General features: G+C 43.9%; 1 protein-coding gene across 1 annotated transcript in view; it reads right to left on the bottom strand.

The window, feature by feature from the left end:
* LOC140069992 (Fc receptor-like protein 5) overlaps window positions 1-22,454 on the bottom strand; it is a 40,155-nt gene that overhangs the window by 5,326 nt on the left and 12,375 nt on the right. The window contains exons 7-13 of the mRNA XM_072116326.1: window positions 22,032-22,176; window positions 9,199-9,215; window positions 5,269-5,289; window positions 4,086-4,343; window positions 2,349-2,630; window positions 1,959-2,237; window positions 75-353 (exon numbers count right to left, since the gene is read on the bottom strand). Of these exons, the coding sequence (XP_071972427.1) occupies window positions 75-353; window positions 1,959-2,237; window positions 2,349-2,630; window positions 4,086-4,343; window positions 5,269-5,289; window positions 9,199-9,215; window positions 22,032-22,176 (1,281 nt within the window). The remainder of the gene's footprint in view (window positions 1-74; window positions 354-1,958; window positions 2,238-2,348; window positions 2,631-4,085; window positions 4,344-5,268; window positions 5,290-9,198; window positions 9,216-22,031; window positions 22,177-22,454) is intronic.

Here is a 22,454-nt window from a genome sequence, read left to right as displayed (position 1 = left end):
GAGAGAGACAACCCATCATTAGATACAATGTAGTTGGAACGAGTAACCAGAGCAGAATGATAGACACTGGTTACCTGGTATTAGAAGATCTTGACTCCTCTTCTTCACACTACTGTTTGATGTTTGTATCTCGCATGTATATGTCCCAAAATTTTCCACCCTAATGAAATGAACTTCGTATTTATCAGTAGAGTTGAAGCCTTGAACGTTTCTCCCGTTTCTATAGAAGGCGTACTGCAGGGTTGTAGTATTTAGTCTGTTCTTGTTAAGATTTGTGTGACATGTTAGGGTCATGTTATCCCCTTCATTGACCAACTCTGGAGACACCGTCAATACCGGAGGAGAGAAGAGCTCTAGGAAAGACATAATCTAAAAGTTCATATTAAGGAAAAAATGGAAAACATACGGCATGGCTACTCGTCTTTCCTATGGAGAGGGGAGGAGCACTCCCTCCTTCTCCGGACAGCTTGCGGTTCACATCTGCTGTGGACGTGTGCATGGGACCATAATTTGTACATTGGGGGTATCAATAAGCAGCCATTTTGTTTTTTATCATTGTATCTAGCAAAAGTCCTTCTAGGTCATCGCTGGAGACATAATTCTCATTCATCATTTCATACCACTATCGGTTTCCAGCTTCAATCTCTAAAGGGGTATTCCCACTAAGGCTATATTCACACTGCCGTTGCCCGCCCGTACCGTAGCAGGCAACGGCAGTGCACGGGGAGAGGAGGAGGAGGTGAATGCAGCTCACCCCTGCCCCTCTCTATAGGAAGTTATGGCGCACGGCGCCGTACTACGGACAAATATAGGACACGTCCTATCTTTTCCGGGGTACGGAGCGGTACGGTGCCGCACATGTGCTGCACCGTACCGCTCCCGTAGGGCGCCGTGCGTCCATTGCCGTCTATGGGGGTCGTATATCGGCCGTATATACGTCGGCCGTATATACGTCCCCCATACGGCAGTGTGAATGTAGCCTAAGACAAAATTCTTAGATGTACTCAGGATAACAAAATAACGTATTCTCTAATTTAATATTATTTACAAATATACAGCATTTCACAGATATGATTCCAACCTGTCTCTTGTTTATATTTTGGGTGTCCCTAGATACGACCATAAACTCTAGACTATGGTCAGGTAGATTCCTCTGACATGAATATCTTCTCCTGTACTGAAGGGGGAGGGAGGCAGAGAGCACTACGGACACAGGCACTTCCTGCCCACCAGCAGCTCTACAGACAAGATAAGTTCTGCAAACCAGAGAGGGCATAGCAGTTCTGACTGTGTGGTAGCAAAGTAGAGTGTGTCATTGATGTGTCATGATCTGTCTCATCTCTCTTTTTTTACATGTCAGATATTAGAAAATGTTGAGAAGCTAAATAAAAGTGTATATAAACCCTGTCTCCTAATAATCTAAGCACATTGTAAGCACACAGCATCTCATAGCACAGAGGAATCATGAAGTGTCTGCTTAGCTAGTGCCACCCACACTATGGAATCTTACACTCACCATCACTGGGTGATAGGAGCAAAAACAGGAAAACTGTAAAGAAAGGGGTTATAAATTATCTGTATTGTGCAAACATCACTAGGGGATTGAAACTTAAGAATTTTCTTCCATGGGCAAACCCCATGAAGCCTAGTAAATCCTTGAGCTAAATTTTGTAGGTTTCTGTAGAGCTGCTAAAGGTTTTGTTCACGTCTACATCTCTAGACAAGGTAAGTGTTGGCAGTGCAACAGTAACTACAGTGGCCAAAAATACTTTCTTCTGCATTGATTTTGCATAGTACCTCATGGTGGTTACAAACTTATTGTTGGCGTCCTTACTTAGGGATTGTTATTGTACATTATTTCCAAAAACTTACTAAAAGTTTGTTTCACTTCATGACCAACAAGAACTTGTGGAAGGTTGCCATTTTAACTCTTACATTTGTAAATGTAGAAAACCTACCTTTTATTGTTATCTTTGACTCATTACTTCTCCTCATTACTGGGTTCCTTAAGAATTTGACCTCACAAATATAATTCCCAGAATCCTTCAGCTGGGCGGAGCCAACTTCATATTTATTCGATGAGTTGAATCCCTGAACCATCCGACCATCTCTGTAGAAGGCAAACTGCACGCCTGCATCCATTGTGTATGGAGTCAGTTTCATGTCACACGTGATGGTCATGGGATCTCCCTCACACAAGTCATTGGTCACAGTGATAGAAGGATTTGACAAAAGCTCTAAATATGAAATAAATAGATATAAAAATATATATTAGGTGACTCTACACTCTCCAAAACCAAAGTAATCCACCAACAATAGGAGGTTCGGATACAGTTGTCCATATTTACCTTCTATCTGGATTAGTTGCTCCGCACTTTTCTTCCTTACTTTGCCACCGGGTGTCGCCACTTCACATGAATATTTCCCAGAATCCTCCAGCCGGACAGTGTTGGCTTTTAAAATATTGCTTTCATTAAATCTCCGAGCAGCCTGATCGTCTCTGTAGAATGCAAAATGCACTAGGGTGTCCTGTTTGTGAGGATGGAGACGCGTTTCGCATCTCAGGGTCACGTTATCGTTCCTGAACACTGGATGTGGGGTCACTGTCATAGTTGGTGTCAGGAAAAGCTCTAGAAAAATGACAACATTCAGTATTACTAGAAGTAGGATGGAAGGCAGTAATATTTTAATGTTAAGGTTACTATTAACATGACTGTAGGAAACCCTACAGAACTGGTATTTTCTTACTGATTTTCTGAATTCCGACTGACCCTAGACTGTAGTCAAGAGAGGAGAAAGGTACTGGAGAAAAAAGCCCCTAGTGCCTCTAGGTGCAGTGCCGGACTGGCCCACCAGAGAATCCTCCGGTGGGCCATGGCTCAACCAATTACTGAACACCAGAGGTCCCTCAGAAAACACCACAATGTGGAGGCTGCTAGAGTAAATTTCCTGGGGGATAATAAGAGTGGGCCCTCAAATTGATTTTCTCCGGTGGGCCTAAGGAAACCAGTCCGACACTGCCTAGGTGTACAGAAGACTAGACATCAAGTGCATGGATTTTATTTGGTAATGAAAGCTGTGTGGTATTGGTGACTTCATTGGGTCAAAGTCAATGGCTAAATGAAATATGCAAATCCCAGCAATAAATGCCGCAATCGACTTCGACGGCACTGTCATAGTTATTACAATCTGTTGGCAGCCGAGAATTCCTTGCATTATATATGTGATATTATGCCAGGTCTTCCGTCCTCTGCATTGTGTGCAGTCTGTTGCGCTGGGTCAACATATGTTTGTATTCTTGAGCCCCAAAACATCATGTGACCCTCCAAGGGGTTTGAACAAGCTACTGCCATTATATCTCCTGTTTTTTTTTTTTTTGATGTATCTGCAAAAATGGACACACAGGTGACGTATGGCCCAGTTTTGCAACCATAACGCAGAAACCAAGGGCAAATACTGATTACACACGACCCCCAAAAATGGTCATTAGAGCCACAATTTACCGTTGTGGGAAAATAATATTTGTGTGGAGGAGTTCTCAAGGAAATACTTGTGGTCATTGACTTTCCAGTAACTCTTTCATACAAATTACTCATTGACTTTTACACTCCTAGAAGTTTTTGGTCAGAAATGGTGGGCTAAGACTAGTTTTTAGTTTATAACTAAATTAAAAAAACAACAAGGGTTTCTTGGGAAGCCTTTATTTGTCTTATATGTCAGTGGCTTCATCGGTCTGTGGAGTTCTGCTGATTGTGTACTTTTCTCTTTCTTGAACATCAGTGTGAACAGGGGTTTAGGTTTGTTGGCTGTTTGGATGGATTAGTACCACATCCACCTCTCTTAGCTGTGGATCGTTAATAGGTGCACACTTGATTTAAATTCCACTCATAGGAGTTAACACCAGCGGTTACTTGTGGGGTTTTCAGATCTGAGTTGGACACCCAGACCCGAACCCAAACTGACTTTTTTTGGGTCCACTCATTGCTACTAACCACCTTAATATTACCACTGTACCCACCACAACCAAGGGTATTGATATATAACCAGTGGTGTATTTATATATTTGATTTAGTAGAGTTACTCACCATTACTAACATCTAGAGTAACAGGGTCACTTATCTCTCCAAGTATAGTCTGACATCGGTATTTTCCACTGTGAATTAATTTAGCATCTTGTATTGTAATGGATCTCCCACTGGGTACTCGATGATTGTCTTTGTGCCATATAAACTGAAGACCCTCTCCTATAGTAGATCCCACATCACAGGTCAATGTTATCCTCTCTGATGTAAATATCTTCTTGTAGTTGGGCGTGAAGGTCACCACAGGTCTGATGGCGGCTCCTAGAAGACATAAAATAAGTAAAAGTGGCTAAAAATGAAACATTAAAAGTTAGATACTTAGTCTGTGCCAGATCTATGAAAGCTTTTGCTGCCACCAGTGCCACCACCTTCACTACATATACTATACTGGATGGATCCAAAGCCAAAAGGCTCCATCCACTGGATATGGTTAGGCAACGGAAGACCCCATCCATACTGGGTGGCAGTGCCAGCATCATACAGGGAATGAGCGGGCTACAGTCACTGGGCTGCATCCCCGGCTAGCACATATGACAAAATAGACTCTTTGCTCATCTTCTGGCGCTCCCACGGAGCTCCTCTTCTCCCCCGGATTCCTCAGCCGCAAAACTGTCAGAACCCGGTCCATGTGCGCTGCCGACGCGCACACTATGGAAAGTCAACCCTAGTTGAGTTCTTAATTTAGTTAAAAACCTAGTCTTTCTCCGCCATATCTGATGGTATGGTAATAGTCAATGACTGCTAGACAAAGGCCGGTATCACAGCTGAAACGTTGCTGTAGGAGGAATCATCATCCCGGAGTGTTGCCATTTTCTTCTTTTTAGATAAATACAAGAAATTGGTTCGGATTAGTCATAATAAAAGGACAGTAACTGAAATGTCCTCGGTCATGTTCAGTTTATTTATCATCCATGTATAACGGTTATAATTAAACAGAAATGCTGGCTGTAGTGTGAACCGAGCCTAAGAACAAATTCCAGATCAAAATCTGTAACTAAGCTTTTCATTGGCGGAATTGTCTTAAATAAATCAATATTCGGACAACACGTTTCGTATTCGAATAATAGAACATGGAATAAGCCATAAAGTTAGACACAGAGGGTTGTGTGACACTGGTGACATCAATATTCTCCATATATAAGTTTCTTCTATAGGATAAAGAATAACAGAAAAAGCTGGTACTTACCTTCTTGTATGAGAACCAACCCTATAACAGAAGAGAAGAAGAGTCACCGGATATAATATAGTCCTGGTACATTTTTGGAGGTTATTACGGTTTAGCATTATTTTTAGTGCTGATAGGGTTAATTATAGATTTATAAGAATCGGAAGCATCCAGGATGAGAGAGTCTCCAAGAAAAGTTATCTATTCACAACTTTTTGGGATAACCTTGTATGTCATGGTTAATAATTTTTACACAAAACTTGGACCAATGTTCGGCAGGGTGCTCAAAGTATTTTACCAAAAGACAATGAGGCTCATTTACTAAGCATTTCCCGACTATTTCCGATTTGCGCTGAATTGCCGCAGGTTTTTGGCGCACGCGATCGGATTTTGGCGCATTGTGCCGGCTTTCACGCAACAGAAATCGGGGGTCGTGGCCGTCGGACAACCCGATGGAGTTGGAAAAAACACAGAATTTTAAAAAGAATTGTGTCACGAGATCAAGCACCCACATACACCGGGAAGAAGATGGTGACCTCGGCGCACCTGCTGGATATCAGGCGCACGGACCTTAGTGAATCCCGGCAGAACCCGAATCAGCGTCGGAGAACGCGCCAGAAGGACACAACATTTAGAACCGCAAGGGATCCCAGTATGGTAGACCTAGCCAGTCAGTCAACACACATGGAGTGGGGTAACTATCTGGGAAATTCCCCACTGAATGTATAATCACAATAGACCACAATAGATAGTCATAGGATGCTGCAATATATACTTGAAGGGAACATGTTACAGAAGCCCATTATACCTGCAGTGCAAATATGTATTTTTGCTTTCTGTAAGCATTTGCATTACAATATAATTGTATTTTATAACTTACCTTGCAGCCTGACAGAATCCTCTGTGTGGTCCCAGGGGTTGGGCTTTGGTTTGGATGCATTTCAAAAAACAAACATGTGACTAATCTGTGCTGCAGACTCCTCAGCTCTCAGCCCCCACCTTTGTCCTCCTGTACAGCTCCTCCCTCTCCCACTGATGTCAGCCCACCGGGAGCAGGAGGGAGGAGCCATGCAGGAGCCCAAAGGTGGGGGCTGAGAGCTGAGCAGTCTGCTGGGCACTTATATTTAATTTAATTAATTTTCCATATGTAAACATTTCTTCAATAGGATATAAAATTGGTTATTAAAAAAATGTTCCTGTGTGAAGATAATTTATCATAAATGTAGCCATGTTGTCCCTTAGAAACGAGATAGCTTCCTCGGATACTATTGAGACCTGCCCGACCACCTGGATTCAGCAATCATTACCACAGGATGGCTGTAGGACATGCAGTATCTCCCGGACATTTCATATACAAATGCTTTTTGTTTCTTTGTGCAATCCCTCCAGCAAAGGTGGTCGTATCCAAGGAGTCACTCTTGTTTCTAAGTGACCACAAGACTACATTTATGAGAAATTATCTTCACACAGGTAAATTTTTTTTAATAACATCTAATTGAAGAAATGTTTATATATGCCAGATTAATGAAATTGAATGTGAGTGCCCAGACGAGAATACCCCTTTAACTGCAGGTGGCATAATGACTTAATGGTTAGTAACAATCCTCGGCTTTGCCAGTGGCATTTAAAGAGTTAACAATAACGATTGGTGCCAGCAGCGAATATGGGTGCTGCCATTGGGACTTGCGTTTGGTAAGTTTGACAAGTTTAGACGAACTCGGATGAACTCAAATTTCATTAGGTCCATAATTATCAACAAAACTGTTCTTATAAATTTGGATTTTTTTGGGATAGCATCCATGGTAAGTCATTAATATCAGATTTAATAAATATCAAAATGGTAAATATGAACTCCATGTGATGAATATTCACATCTGTCATTACTTCAGTATAGAGGTTTATATTGTCGAATCATAGTTTACTATAAGTTACCGAAAGATGTGAACCTTATTTTATTCCCATAGTAACATCACAGACGTCTCTCCAGACATGGGGGGGGGGGGGGGGAGTGTCAAAAGAGAAGTTGGTTTCTCAATTTATTACGATAAATAAGGAAGTGCAATCACACTCTGTGCTTTATACAAATTGCATCTCTCATTAGTCAAATTATTATTATGAATAGATTTGTGTTCAGCCGCGGGGACATGTGTTATCACAGGATAAGGATACGGTGATATCTGCTGTTATTTTGTAGCTAAGGGAGTAGTAAGATGTTGTGTTTGTTGCCCTGGTTTCTATTTTTGAATGTCCTATTTTAATAATAATTAATAATAATAATAGTATTTTATTATAATGAAATTAAGTTTCATATATACTTGAGTATAAGCCGACCTAAGTATAAGCTGGGGTACCTAATTTTAGCACAAAAAATGGGAAAACCTTGACTCGAGTATAAGCCTAAGGCAGGAAATGCAGCTTCTACATTTTAATAAAATGTGCAATAGCCTTCCCTTATTGAAAAACTGTCCAGTAGTCTCTCCTCACTAATAAAGTGTCCAGCAGAGCTAGACTGTCCCACAGTGCCCCCTCATTAATACAATGTACCACAATACCCCTCATAAATACAATCTCCCACAGTGCTCCCTTAGTAATATAATGTCCAGAAGAACCTCCTTATTAATACAATGTCCAGAAGAACCTCCTTATTAATACAATGTCAAGCAGAACCTCCTTATTAATACAATGTCCAGAAGAACCTCCTTATTAATACAATGTCCAACAGAACCTCCTTATTAATACAATGTCCAGCAGAACCTCCTTATTAATAGAATGTCCAACAGAACCTCCTTATTAATATAATGTCCAGAAGAACCTTCTAATTAATACTGTTTCCAGCAGAACTTCCTTATTAATACAATGTACAGAAGAACCTCCTTATTAATAGAATGTTCAGAAGAACCTCCTAATTAATACTGTTTCCAGCAGAACCTCCTTATTAACACAATGTACAGAAGAACCTCCTTAAAAAAATAAATATAGTACTTACCCTCTGATGCTCCAGCTTCCCCTTCTTCCTGCAGTAAATCTTTGGGTTTCCATCAGGATAGGACATCTATACACTCTGGTCTCAGGTAAGTTCTACATTTTTTTTTATATATTCAGGTATTAGCTGAGTGGGTTTTTTTCAGCACAAAACTTTTGCTGAAAAACTTGACTTATACTTATACAGTAAATAAGATACATATTTATATTTAATTGATTTATTTGCAATCCTAAATCATCTTCTATTGTCATAAGCAGAAACATCATTTTCTGCTAAAATCGAACAGTAGGAGCCAGATATATCACTTTTCTGCGCTAAAGTATAGTAGTTGCGCCGTAATTCTGGCACATTGTGGCAGGATCCACTTTCAATTGAGCTTCTTATGCCCTTGTTTTTAAGAATAATTGGATTTAAAAAGTATGCAAATGAGCCTAAGGGGCTTTGAGCTCCATTAAAACCTATGGGGCCAAGAGCCCCTCAGGGTAATTTGCATAATTTTACATAATTTTGTGTAAAAACCAGGGAATGAGAAGCTGAAATAAGAGCATATCCTGCCAGAGGCGGCGTACACCAGTATGTCGGTGTGCTTGGTGTACAATCCTTCACCCTAGGGGTAGATGTCCTTTAACTGGTAGTAATCTTCAATATTTATATAATTGTATTGTGGCTCACTATCACAAACAGAAGGAAATGAAGATGATTGTACAGAGTAATGAGTACTTACAGAGTAATAACACGGGCGCCTCTCCAGACATGGTGATTCAAGACAATAGTTCTGAGTATTAAAGGACAGAAGTTGATTTGTGCGTCTTTGTGTAAATTATTAGAAGGAAGGAAGTGGAATTTGGAAATAGTTATGAAATCCACATTCCTACGTGTGTACAGGAACATTGGGTTATCACATCATAACGTCCATATAAGAGTGGCTGCAATGTATACCTTCTCAGCCCGGTCCTATCAGGACTCACCCGTCCTCTTCTCCTTCCTGACCAGACCGATGGTCACATATATGTTGCATAGAAATTCTTAAAATAGCCAAGCACACAGGTAAGTACAGGTGTTTATGGACCCTCATGTGACTACTATACAACTGGATGCCGAGAGGTTGTCTGTAACTTTCATATTGTGTCTACTGAATAAAGCTCCCCTGAGGAAGTCACAGTTTGTGACGAAATGCGTGGGGTCCGCCTCCCCCACTCGCGTGCTCATCCACTCTCCGTCTACCAGACATTTTGGTTTCTCATTTCGACATCAGTATTGTATGACATTTCTAGCTATATTCATCACATGTCAGCTAGGCACCTTTTTCCATCCATAGGACAAGTGGAAGTCTATTGGCTCCCCATTGTCATTATACGTAGATTTTACATTTACAGGTGTTTCGGGGAGGCCATTGTTGGGGGAATCGCTTTGTACCGATTCTTTGCCCCCCCCCCCCAGGATGCACATTGTTTTGCATCCTTTTTAGTGATTTTATTCTTGGTGTTTGTGTTTTGTGGTATTGTATCATTTAATAAAGATCCATATTGAGAATTTTCTATTATGTTTCTTTGTTCTTTGTGTGCATCTTTCTTTTGTACTGAATAAACTGAAGAACAAAACCATCTCCATCTACTGAAAAGTTTACAATCTTGTAGGTCACACCAAGTTGGAGTTGATGTTGGCTCCCGTCATGTGAATGGAGCAGATGTTGCACTTGACCCCCGTACTGATATGGAACTTCCATAGAGATTTTAAAAAACAATTGTTGCCTGGGTGACTTGTATGTGCGACTACTGTTCGAGGCAGGTTAGGGAATTCCTTGTGGTCAAAACAGGTCTACACAATCCGACCCCAGTAGAATACGCTGTAAAGTTGGCTTACTCCATTTCAGTATCACATTCATCAATAGATCTGATCATATTTTATCTTCTTTTTTAAAAAAAAAATGTAGTTTTAGTTTAAAATGTTTTAGTTACTCTCATAAATTTTTTATAAACAAAGATGGAAGAAAGTGACTTAGATAATATACAGAGCTCTATCCAGCATCTATCGGCAGCACTAGGGGACAGCACTGACTAGGAACATCGGCAAAGAGTTTGTAGGTTCTACCAGTGTTGATGTGGGTTTCCGTTGGCTGCTCCTTCTTCCTCAATACTCCAAAGTAGTGATGAGCAGACCCGTTCAGATTCAGACTCACCAAGTTTGCCCGAATGTTGAACACAAGTTCAACACCCACAATTGACATCCACAATTGATGCTGGCGCCAATCGCAACTTTTAATGCTATAAATGCCATTTAAATTGCGCAAATCAATCTTAAATTTGGTGTTCCCTATAAAAACGATTAAAACTGACCCAAAAATATTTAAATTACATAATCTTAGCACAATTTAGTTTCAAAATGGCCGCCATGTGTGTGAAATATGACAGCCGTATATAAGTATGACAAAATAAGGAGTAACTTCTTTTTCTCCTCACATATTTTAATAACAAGACTTACAAATAAGCGAATTATAGAAATAAACAATCAATAAAGATGATTGGTGGATAGGAAGAAAGATAAACACAATACGAGATGTGTTTGTTTTTGGTTTTACATTATTAATACATCAGCTTTTTCAAATATTGGATGGACTCTTTAACCCCTAAAGCCGAGGCCCTGTTTCTTTTTTGTGTTTACATTTTTCATTCCCTACATTCGAAAATCCGTAACTTTTTTATTTTTCCATTAAAAGAGCTGTGTGAGGGTTTGCGCAACAAACTACACTTCATATGGAACAGTACTTAATCCCTACGTGCACCAGGAAGTTATAGTACGTCGCTGCGGCTAGATACTTAGCGCACCGGGACGTGCTATAACATCCTGCTTCTGGCACCGGCTCACGAACAAATTTGAAAAATGGGACCGCTTCCTAAAGGCCAAAATAGGCCGAGCACTGGAGGGGTTATTATCCAATGCCATGTACTGGGAAGTGGGAAAAACATTCAAAACACAGTGAAATTAGTAAAAAAAAATAATTTGCCCCATTTTTGTGTGGGCTTGGTTTCTACAGCTTTCACTTTGCTCCCCAAATAACATTTGAAAAAATGAAAACCCTCAGTACAAAAATTTTTCGGTGTACGGAGCTGTACGAGGTGTCATTTTTTTACAGGATGATCTGGATTTTCTTTGCTACCATTTTCGGGACTGTGTGACTTTTTGATAACTTTTTATTAAACTTTTTATATGTTCAAAAATGGCAAAAAAAAGTGGTGTTTCTGGGTGCTTTTTTATATAAGATATATGTTATTAGATTTCGATTGGTCATGTTTAGAGATGAGCGAACACTAAAATGCTCGGGTACTCGTTATTCGAGACGAACTTTTCCCGATGCTCGAGTGCTCGTCTCGAATAACGAACCCCATTGAAGTCAATGGGAGACTCGAGCATTTTTCAAGGGGACCAAGGCTCTGCACAGGGAAGCTTGGCCAAACACCTGGGAACCTCAGAAAAGGATGGAAACACCACGGAAATGGACAGGAAACAGCAGGGGCAGCATGCATGGATGCCTCTGAGGCTGCATAATCGCACCATTATGCCAAAATTATGGCCAACAGCATGGCCATGACAGAGTGACAGAATGAAGCTAGATAGCATCTAAAACATCCAATAATTGACCCTGACACTATAGGGGACGGCATGCAGAGGCAGCGGCAGCAGCGGCAGGCTAGAGAGTGGCATGGCGACATACCCTAAATGGACTCAGGCTTCAAACCAATGGGTGGCAGAGAGGAACCAAAGGAGGTGAGCAAGAAGCGCTCAAATAATATCGGTACATGATAAAAGTTTGCCAGTATATTTTGTGGATTACACAGCAGGGTGGCGACAAAGTTAACATGGAAGCCATGAAAACAACCCAAAATTCTGCCTGACACAGCTCGTTTGATAAGGGGACCATGTATGGAGGCAGTGAACTAGTAGTAGATTAAAGGTGCTGCAGTTAAAACTATGTTAGTTGGATCTTGGCATGGAGCTGGCGCTCCGCTGCCAGGCGAGCTTTCGCCAATCCAAGCCCCTGTCTATAGGCTACTCCCCAAACAGCACTTCTAAGAACCTTTTGTATAAGATCAAGTGTAGTAGCGTTCTTATAAGTTTAGGATATGGCGGGTGAGGGGAATGTAAACAGATGCGCAAGAAGCGCTGAAATAATATCCCTAAATGGTAAAAGTTTGCAAGTATATTTTGGGGATTACACAGCAGGGTGGCGACAAAGTTAACAACTTTGATGTGGAATGCCCTGTAATAGCTCTTGGGCGGTGTGCCTTTTATCGCCTAGGCTCAGCAGTTTCAGCACCGCCTGCTGTCGCTTAGCGACGGCACTGCTGCTGTGCCTAGAGCTACCGACTGATGGCGCCATGCCCACGGATGGTAATTCGGAGGAGGAGGAGGTGGAGGAGGGGTGGGAGGAGGTATAGTAGGCCTTTGAGACCTGGACCGAGGTAGGCCCCGCAATTCTCTGCGTCGGCAGTATATGACCAGCCCCAGGGTCAGACTCGGTCCCAGCCTGCACCAAGTTAAGTGTAGTAGCGTTCTTATAAGTTTGGGATATGGCGGGTGAGGGGAATGTAAACAGATGCGCAAGAAGCGCATGATGCGCATGGAGCTGGCGTTCCGCTGCCAGGCGAGCTTTCGCCAATCCAAGCCCCTGTCTCTAGGCTACTCCCCAAACAGCACTTCTAAGAACCTTTTGTATAAGATCAAGTGTAGTAGCGTTCTTATAAGTTTAGGATATGGCGGGTGAGGGGAATGTAAACAGATGCGCAAGAAGCGCTGAAATAATATCCCTAAATGGTAAAAGTTTGCCAGTATATTTTGTGGATAACACAGCAGGGTGGCGACAAAGTTAACAACTTTGATGTGGAATCCATGAAAACAACCCAAATTTCTGCCTGACACACCTCGTTTGATAAAGGGACGATGTATGGAGGCAGCTATATGGACGACTTTTGGAGGTAGCAATGGAGACAACGTGTGGAGGCTGCTATGGAGACAATTTAATTTGGATAGTGCCTGTATGTGGCAGTCCCAAACATTTTTCAAACCAGAGGAGCAGGTAGGTGGCCCTCCAGTAAAATGGGATAGATTGAGTGCCTGTATGTGGCAGTCCCAAAAATGTTTCAAACCAGAGGAGCAGGTAGGTGGCCCTCCAGTAAAATGGAATAGATTGAGTGCCTGTATGTGGCAGTCCCAAACATTTTTCAAACCAGAGGAGCAGGTAGGTGGCCCTCCAGTAAAATGGGATAGATTGAGTGCCTGTATGTGGCAGTCCCAAAAATGTTTCAAACCAGAGGAGCAGGTAGGTGGCCCTCCAGTAAAATGGAATAGATTGAGTGCCTGTATGTGGCAGTCCCAAAAATTGTTCAAACCAGAGGAGCAGGTAGGTGGCCCTGCAGTAAAATGGAATAGATTGAGTGCCTGTATGTGGCAGTCCCAAAAATTGTTCAAACCAGAGGAGCAGGTAGGTGGCCCTGCAGTAAAATGGAATAGATTGAGTGCCTGTATGTGGCAGTCCCAAAAATGTTTCAAACCAGAGGAGCAGGTAGGTGGCCCTCCAGTAAAATGGAATAGATTGAGTGCCTGTATGTGGCAGTCCCAAAAAGTGTTCAAACCAGAGGAGCAGGTAGGTGGCCCTGCAGTAAAATGGAATAGATTGAGTGCCTGTATGTGGCAGTCCCAAAAATTGTTCAAACCAGAGGAGCAGGTAGGTGGCCCTGCAGTAAAATGGAATAGATTGAGTGCCTGTATGTGGCAGTCCCAAAAATGTTTCAAACCAGAGGAGCAGGTAGGTGGCCCTCCAGTAAAATGGAATAGATTGAGTGCCTGTATGTGGCAGTCCCAAAAATTGTTCAAACCAGAGGAGCAGGTAGGTGGCCCTGCAGTAAAATGGAATAGATTGAGTGCCTGTATGTGGCAGTCCCAAAAATTGTTCAAACCAGAGGAGCAGGTAGGTGGCCCTGCAGTAAAATGGAATAGATTGAGTGCCTGTATGTGGCAGTCCCAAAAATTGTTCAAACCAGAGGAGCAGGTAGGTGGCCCTGCAGTAAAATGGAATAGATTGAGTGCCTGTATGTGGCAGTCCCAAAAATGTTTCAAACCAGAGGAGCAGGTAGGTGGCCCTCCAGTAAAATGGAATAGATTGAGTGCCTGTATGTGGCAGTCCCAAAAATTGTTCAAACCAGAGGAGCAGGTAGGTGGCCCTGCAGTAAAATGGAATAGATTGAGTGCCTGTATGTGGCAGTCCCAAAAATTGTTCAAACCAGAGGAGCAGGTAGGTTGCCCTGCAGTAAAATGGAATAGATTGAGTGCCTGTATGTGGCAGTCCCAAAAATTGTTCAAACCAGAGGAGCAGGTAGGTGGCCCTGCAGTAAAATGGAATAGATTGAGTGCCTGTATGTGGCAGTCCCAAAAATGTTTCAAACCAGAGGAGCAGGTAGGTGGCCCTCCAGTAAAATGGAATAGATTGAGTGCCTGTATGTGGCAGTCCCAAAAATTGTTCAAACCAGAGGAGCAGGTAGGTGGCCCTGCAGTAAAATGGAATAGATTGAGTGCCTGTATGTGGCAGTCCCAAAAATTGTTCAAACCAGAGGAGCAGGTAGGTGGCCCTGCAGTAAAATGGAATAGATTGAGTGCCTGTATGTGGCAGTCCCAAAAATGTTTCAAACCAGAGGAGCAGGTAGGTGGCCCTCCAGTAAAATGGAATAGATTGAGTGCCTGTATGTGGCAGTCCCAAAAATTTTTTAAAACAGAGGACCGGGTAGGTGGCCCTCCAGAAAAATGGAATAGATTGAGTGCCTGTATGTGGCACTCACAAAAATTGTTTCAAACAGAGGACCGGGTAGGTGGCCCTCCAGAAAAATTAAATGCATGAAGTACTATAGCAAGAGCCAGTGGGCCCTGTCAAAAAATAGCCATTTTCCTCTGCTTTACTGTACAAAGAGGAGGAGAAGGAGGAAAATGAGGAGGAGGAGGAGGAGTGGATCAATTATTCAGGTTGAGCTTCCTTCACCTGGTGGAGATTGGAAATTCTGAGAAATCCAGCCTTTATTCATTTTAATAAGCGTCAGCCTGTCAGCGCTGTCAGTCGACAGGCGTGTACGCTTATCGGTGATGATGCCACCAGCTGCACTGAAAACCCGCTCGGACAAGACGCTAGCGGCAGGGCAGGCAAGAACCTCCAAGGCGTACAGCGCCAGTTCGTGCCACATGTCCAGCTTTGAAACCCAGTAGTTGTAGGGAGCTGTGTGATCATTTAGGACGATGGTATGGTCAGCTACGTACTCCCTCACCATCTTTCTGTAAAGATCAGCCCTACTCTGCCGAGACTGGGGACAGGTGACAGTGTCTTGCTGGGGTGACATAAAGCTGGCAAAAGCCTTGTAAAGCGTACCCTTGCCAGTGCTGGACAAGCTGCCTGCTCGCCTACTCTCCCTCGCTACTTGTCCCGCAGAACTACGCACTCTGCCGCTAGCGCTGTCAGAAGGGAAATACTGTTTCAGCTTGTGCACCAGGGCCTGCTGGTATTCATGCATTCTCACACTCCTTTCCTCTCCAGGGATGAGAGTGGGAAGATTTTGCTTGTACCGTGGGTCCAGGAGAGTGAACACCCAGTAATCGGTGCTGGAATAAATTCTTTGAACGCGAGGGTCACGGGATAGGCAGCCTAGCATGAAATCTGCCATATGCGCCAGAGTACCAACGCGTAAGAATTCACTCCCCTCACTGGCCTGACTGTCCATTTCCTCCTCCTCCAACTCCTCCAACTCCTCTTCTTCTGCCCATACACGCTGAACAGTGAAGGACTCAACAATGGTCCCCTCTTGTGTCTCGCCAACATTCTCCTCCTCTTCCTCCTCATCCTCCTCCACCTCCACCTCCTCCGATATGCGCTGAGAAACAGACCTCAGGGTGCTTTGGCTATCAATAAGGGAATATTCTTCCCCCGTCTCTTGTGACGAGCGCAAAGCTTCCGACTTCATGCTGACCAGAGAGTTTTTCAACAGGCCAAGCAGCGGGATGGTGAGGCTGATGATGGCGGCATCGCCACTGACCATCTGTGTTGACTCCTCAAAGTTACTCAGCACCTGACAGATATCAGACATCCACGTCCACTCCTCATTGTAGACTTGAGGAAGCTGACTGACCTGACTACCAGTTCTGGTGGAAGTTGACATCTGGCAGTCTACAATCGCTCTGCGCTGCTGGTAAACTCTGGATAACATGGTCAGTGTTGAATTCCACCTCGTGGGCACGTCGCACAACAGTCGGTGAGCGGGCAGTTGGAGGCGGCGCTGCGCTGCCCTGAGAGTGGCAGCATCTGGGCTGGACTTCCTGAAATGCGCACAGATGCGGCGCACCTTCGTGAGCAAATCAGACAGATTGGGGTATGTCTTGAGGAAACGCTGCACTATCAGATTTAACACATGGGCCAGGCATGGCACATGTGTCAGTCTGCCGAGTTGCAGAGCCGCCACCAGGTTACGGCCGTTGTCACACACAACCATTCCCGGCTTGAGGTTCAGCGGTGCCAGCCACAGATCAGTCTGCGCCGTGATGCCCTGTAATAGCTCTTGGGCGGTGTGCCTTTTGTCGCCTAGGCTCAGCAGTTTGAGCACCGCCTGCTGTCGCTTAGCGACGGCACTGCTGCTGTGCCTAGAGCTACCGACTGATGGCGCCGTGCCCACGGATGGTAGTTCGGAGGAGGAGGTGGAGGAGGGGTGGGAGGAGGAGGAGGCATAGTAGGCCTGAAACACCTGGACCGAGGTAGGCCCCGCAATCCTCGGCGTCGGCAGTATATGAGCAGCCCCAGGGTCAGACTCGGTCCCAGCCTCCACCAAGTTAACCCAATGTGCCGTCAGCGATATATAGTGGCCCTGCCCGGCAGCACTCGTCCACGTGTCCGTGGTCAGGTGGACCTTGTCAGAAACGGCGTTGGTCAGGGCACGGATGATGTTGTCTGACACGTGCTGGTGCAGGGCTGGGACGGCACATCGGGAAAAGTAGTGGCGGCTGGGGACCGAATACCGAGGGGCGGCCGCCGCCATGAGGTTGCGAAAGGCCTCGTTCTCTACTAGCCTATAGGGCAGCATCTCCAGGCTAAGCAATCTGGAGATGTGCACATTAAGGGCTTGGGCGTGCGGGTGGGTTGCACTATATTTGCGTTTCCGCTCCAGCGTCTGGGGTATGGAGAGCTGAACGCTGGTGGATGCTGTGGAGGATCGTGGAGGCGACGATGGGGTTTTTGTGCCAGGGTCCTGGGCAGGGGGCTGACTAGCAGCTGACACAGGGGAAGGAGCAGTGGTGTGCACGGCCGGAGGTGAACGGGCTTGTTGCCACTGAGTGGGGTGCTTAGCATTCATATGCCTGCGCATACTGGTGGTAGTTAAGCTAGTAGTGGTGGAACCCCTGCTGAGCCTGGTTTGGCAAATGTTGCACACCACAGTCCGTCGGTCATCCGGTGTTTCCTTAAAGAACCTCCACACTTCTGAAGATCTAGCCCTCGCCGCAAGAGCCCTCACCACGGGAGCTTCACTAGTTGACAGTGGCGCTGATGCACCAGCTCTGGCCCTGCCTCTCCGTCTGGCCCCACCACTGCCTCTTCCAACCTGTTCAGGTCGAGGACTCTCCTCCGTCTCAGAAGCACTGTGTTCACCCGGCCTCTCAACCCAGCTTGGGTCTGTCACCTCATCATCCTCCGATCCCTCAGTCTGCTCCCCCCTCGGACTTCCTGCCCTGACAACAACTTCCCCACTGTCTGACAACCGTGTCTCCTCATCGTCGGACACCTCTTTACACACTTCCACTACGTCAAGAAGGTCATCATCACCCACAGACTGTGACTGGTGGAAAACCTGGGCATCGGAAAATTGCTCAGCAGCAACCGGACAAGTGGTTTGTGACTGTGGGAAGGGTCCAGAAAACAGTTCCTCAGAGTATGCCGGTTCAAATGCCAAATTTTCCTGGGAGGGGGCAGACTGGGGGGGAGGAGGCTGAGGTGCAGGAGCTGGAGGAGTGGGGATTTCGGTGACATGGGTGGACTGCGTGGAAGACTGACTGGTGGTGGACAAATTGCTCGAAGCATTGTCAGCAATCCACGACATCACCTGTTCGCACTGTTCTGGCCTCAACAGTGCTCTACCACGAGTCCCAGTAACTTCAGACATGAACCTAGGGAGTGTAGCTCTGCGGCGTTCCCCTGCTCCCTCATCAGCAGGTGGTGTCTCACCCCGCCCAGGACCACGGCCTCTGACCCCTGCAGTAGTTGGACGCCCACGTCCCCGCCCTCGTCCTCTACCCCTAGCCCTCGGGTTAAACATTTTTAAAATGAGAGTTATAACTTTTTTTTTTTTTTTACTTCTTTTTGTTTTTTTTGGTGTTTTTTTGTGTGTTTTTTTTTTTTTTGTGTTTTTTGTTTTTTTTTGAGTTTTTAAAACCAAACAATCCTATCCTATTGCTATGGCTATTTTCTAGCCAAGTATCAAAGGAAGCACACTACTATGCCAGATGAGATGACACTGAGTTATTGCCTAATAGAAATCCAACCCCTACTGAATTTTGCCACTTCGGCCTTTGCTATGGATATGTGCGCCACTAAGCGCAGAACACAGCGGTCGCAAGTCTCACTACAAATTGCTCAGAATTGGCAAGTACATGCACTGCAGAAACTACAGCCACCAGCAGATCAACCAGAAATCAAATATATAGAACGCTACTGTAGGCTTCAAGAAGCTGTTTGTATTCTCCTATGGCTATTTTCTAGCCAAGTATCAAAGAAAGCACACTACTATGCCAGATGAGATGACACTGAGTTATTGCCTAATAGAAATCCAACCCCTACTGAATTTTGCCACTTCGGCCTTTGCTATGGATATGTGCGCCACTAAGCGCAGAACACAGCGGTCGCAAGTCTCACTACAAATTGCTCAGAATTGGCAAGTACATGCACTGCAGAAACTACAGCCACCAGCAGATCAACCAGAAATCAAATATATAGAACGCTACTGTAGGCTTCAAGAAGCTGTTTGTATTCTCCTATGGCTATTTTCTAGCCAAGTATCAAAGGAAGCACACTACTATGCCAGATGAGATGACACTGAGTTAGTGCCTAATAGAAATCCAACCCCTACTGAATTTTGCCACTTCGGCCTTTGCTATGGATATGTGCGCCACTAAGCGCAGAACACAGCGGTCGCAAGTCTCACTACAAATTGCTCAGAATTGGCAAGTACATGCACTGCAGAAACTACAGCCACCAGCAGATCAACCAGAAATCAAATATATAGAACGCTACTGTAGGCTTCAAGAAGCTGTTTGTATTCTCCTATGGCTATTTTCTAGCCAAGTATCAAAGGAAGCACACTACTATGCCAGATGAGATGACACTGAGTTATTGCCTAATAGAAATCCAACCCCTACTGAATTTTGCCACTTCGGTCTTTGCTATGGATATGTGTGCCACTAAGAGCTAAACACAACGGTAGCAAGTCCCCCTGCTAATTCCTCACAAAATGGTAAAAGATGCAAATTAAAATAAAAAAAGTAGAACGTTATTGTAGCCCTAAGAAGGGCTGTTGGGTTCTTTGAGAATCACTCCTGCCTAACAGTAAGCTAATAGAACACCCTAACGCTTTCCCTGACCAGCAGCAGCTCTCTCCCTAGCGGCATCCAGAGACAGAATGATCCGAGCAGCGCGGCCAGCGGCTAGTCTATCCCAGGGTCACCTGATCTGGCCAGCCAACCACTGCTATCGACGTGTAAGGGTACCACGTCATGCTGGGTGGAGTGCAGAGTCTCCTGGCTTGTGATTGGCTCTGTTTCTGGCCGCCAAAAAGCAAAACGGCGGGAGCTGCCATTTTCTCGAGCGGGCGAAGTATTCGTCCGAGTAACGAGCAGTTTCGAGTACCCTAATGCTCGACCGAGCATCAAGCTCGGACGAGCATGTTCGCTCATCTCTAGTCATGTTGGCATGTGGAAATACCTAACATATTTATGATTTTTACAGTTTACTTATTTTTATATTAGTTTTAGGGAAAGAGGGATGATTTGAGTTATTATTATTATTTTTTTTAAACTTAAATTTTTTTACAATTTTTTTATACCCCCTAGGGTACCTTAGGTTGTCTGATTGATCCTACCATATACTGCCATACTAGGCAGCTTACACATTGTAGCACATTGTAATAAATCTATTGAATATATGCATAAGGTTATTATGGAAACAGATCGTCGCTCACTTCCTGACGTCACAGGAAGTGCCAATCCCAGCCAAGATGGGCGGCGCCACCAGCTGCTAACACTTAATTGTGGGTGTTACCGGTGAATGTAATTCCCATCAGTTACACCCACCTTGTGTGGAGATGGCTCAGCCCGCGAGACCTCTCCGTACACTCACGGCAGACGCGTAAAGATACGTCTCACATGAGGATCGGTTGGTTCTTCTCCAGCACTCTCATAGACAATGAATGGGAGAGCCAGAGATGGGCAAACGCTATACTCTGCAATTTACTCCCATAGTATTGAATGGAGCGGTAGGTGAATCATGTGTCAAGAGGGTCCATCCATTAGACAAAATGTAACCTCCATCCTAGTGTTCTTCTCATAATAACATTGGAGTTCCCAGCAGTTATATTGCCAACAATGAGATTTTTTTCCCCCCAAGGCTGTGGCCAAAGAATACCAATCAGTCTATATACAACTCATTAAACTAAAAAACTATTTTACTTATATCTCTTAAAATAATTTTGTGCTAATATTTTACTTTCCCGCTTTTTTAGTTTCCATATGGAATATACTATGATATACATTTTGGATGGGGAAAGGAAAACTTTGCTTTAAATGCTCCCTTTCGATTAAAAGAGTATTCCCACAAAGACAAGTTTCTTATATGTACTCAGGATAACAAAATAGCACATTCTCTAATTCACAAAACAAAAATCTCTCATCTCTCTCTCTGTCAGTGTGTTAGTACAATGTCAGAAGCCACATGAAAGTGCATATACACCTGTACCCTGATAATCTAACCACATTGTCACCCCACAGAACTAGATGGATCATAATGTGTCTGCTTAGAGAGGCCCCGCCCACTCCCTGAAATTTTGCACAGAGCAGCCTAGTGAGTGATAGAAGCTAGAACAGCTATAAAACTGAGTAAAATTGTAAAGTAAGGGGTAAAAATGATCTTTATTGTGTAAATATCACTAGGGGATTGAAATGTGAGAATTTTCTTTTGTGGGAAAATCCGTTTAATGCTTGACTTTCAGGTAGCCTTGTGCCATGACACGGGGCCAGTATGACTCTTCCAAAATGATAAGAAACTCATTGCATTTTGTCATTTAATGGTTTTGCTAGGTGAAAGGCCATAGATGTGGGTCAGGAAGGCTAAGTATTGGTCAGAGGAATCAAACTCTTAAATTTAATGGAAAATTAACACAGCAGCCTGTTTTACATTAAAGTAATGTAGGTAAAATCGAAATGTGACCAACAAAACAAATTTTTGACTTCTCTTTTCTTAAAGCTGTTGGCAGGCTCTGACCTCTCGCCTCACTTCCAGTCCAGCACAATGACTCCTGTCACCGGTGTCACTTTTTGATGACGGTAGCTGCATTAGTGACATCCTTGATGGGAGTGGCTATTTTTCTAGACAACCCCTTTAATGGAAGAGCAAGGCAAAATTTAAATAATTATATAAACTTGTCCTTAATCAGGACAATTGTCTTCAAAGGCTCCCGGTATATGTATATGGATGGGGAATGTTGTTGGATCTTGTAGCTCTCATGGCCATTACGTTGTAGATGGAGCAGCTGCTTCTTCCCTGGACTTCATCCATCTTATATGATAGAAGACAAATAGTGCAGCAGTTATTATTACAGATCCGGATAGTATCAGACGGATACTATTCAGCCAGGTGTATCCCATATTTTCAGCAGGACCTGAAAAAACAGTTCATTAGTGAATTTATTTTTTATCGGAATTCTAGTTCCAAAAGATGGTAAAATGTTACATCATTATATTTCCCTCTAGTAGTGGGGAGCTATAGAAAGGGGGGGGGGGGGCAACATCGCAGGACAGGCTCAATGATGCCAACTTTTTTTTTCCATTTTTTTTTTTTACTTCCCTCTTTTTAAAATCTAGGACTTATTTATTTTCCCCATTTACAGAATTTTATGGGGGCTTGTATTTAGTGGGACAAATTGTAATTTCTTATGAA

Source organism: Engystomops pustulosus, chromosome 7, assembly GCF_040894005.1.
Source record: "Engystomops pustulosus chromosome 7, aEngPut4.maternal, whole genome shotgun sequence".
Classification (NCBI taxonomy): domain Eukaryota; kingdom Metazoa; phylum Chordata; class Amphibia; order Anura; family Leptodactylidae; genus Engystomops; species Engystomops pustulosus.
Note: the sequence above shows the minus strand (reverse complement) of the source record. Positions and strands in the feature narration are given on the sequence as shown.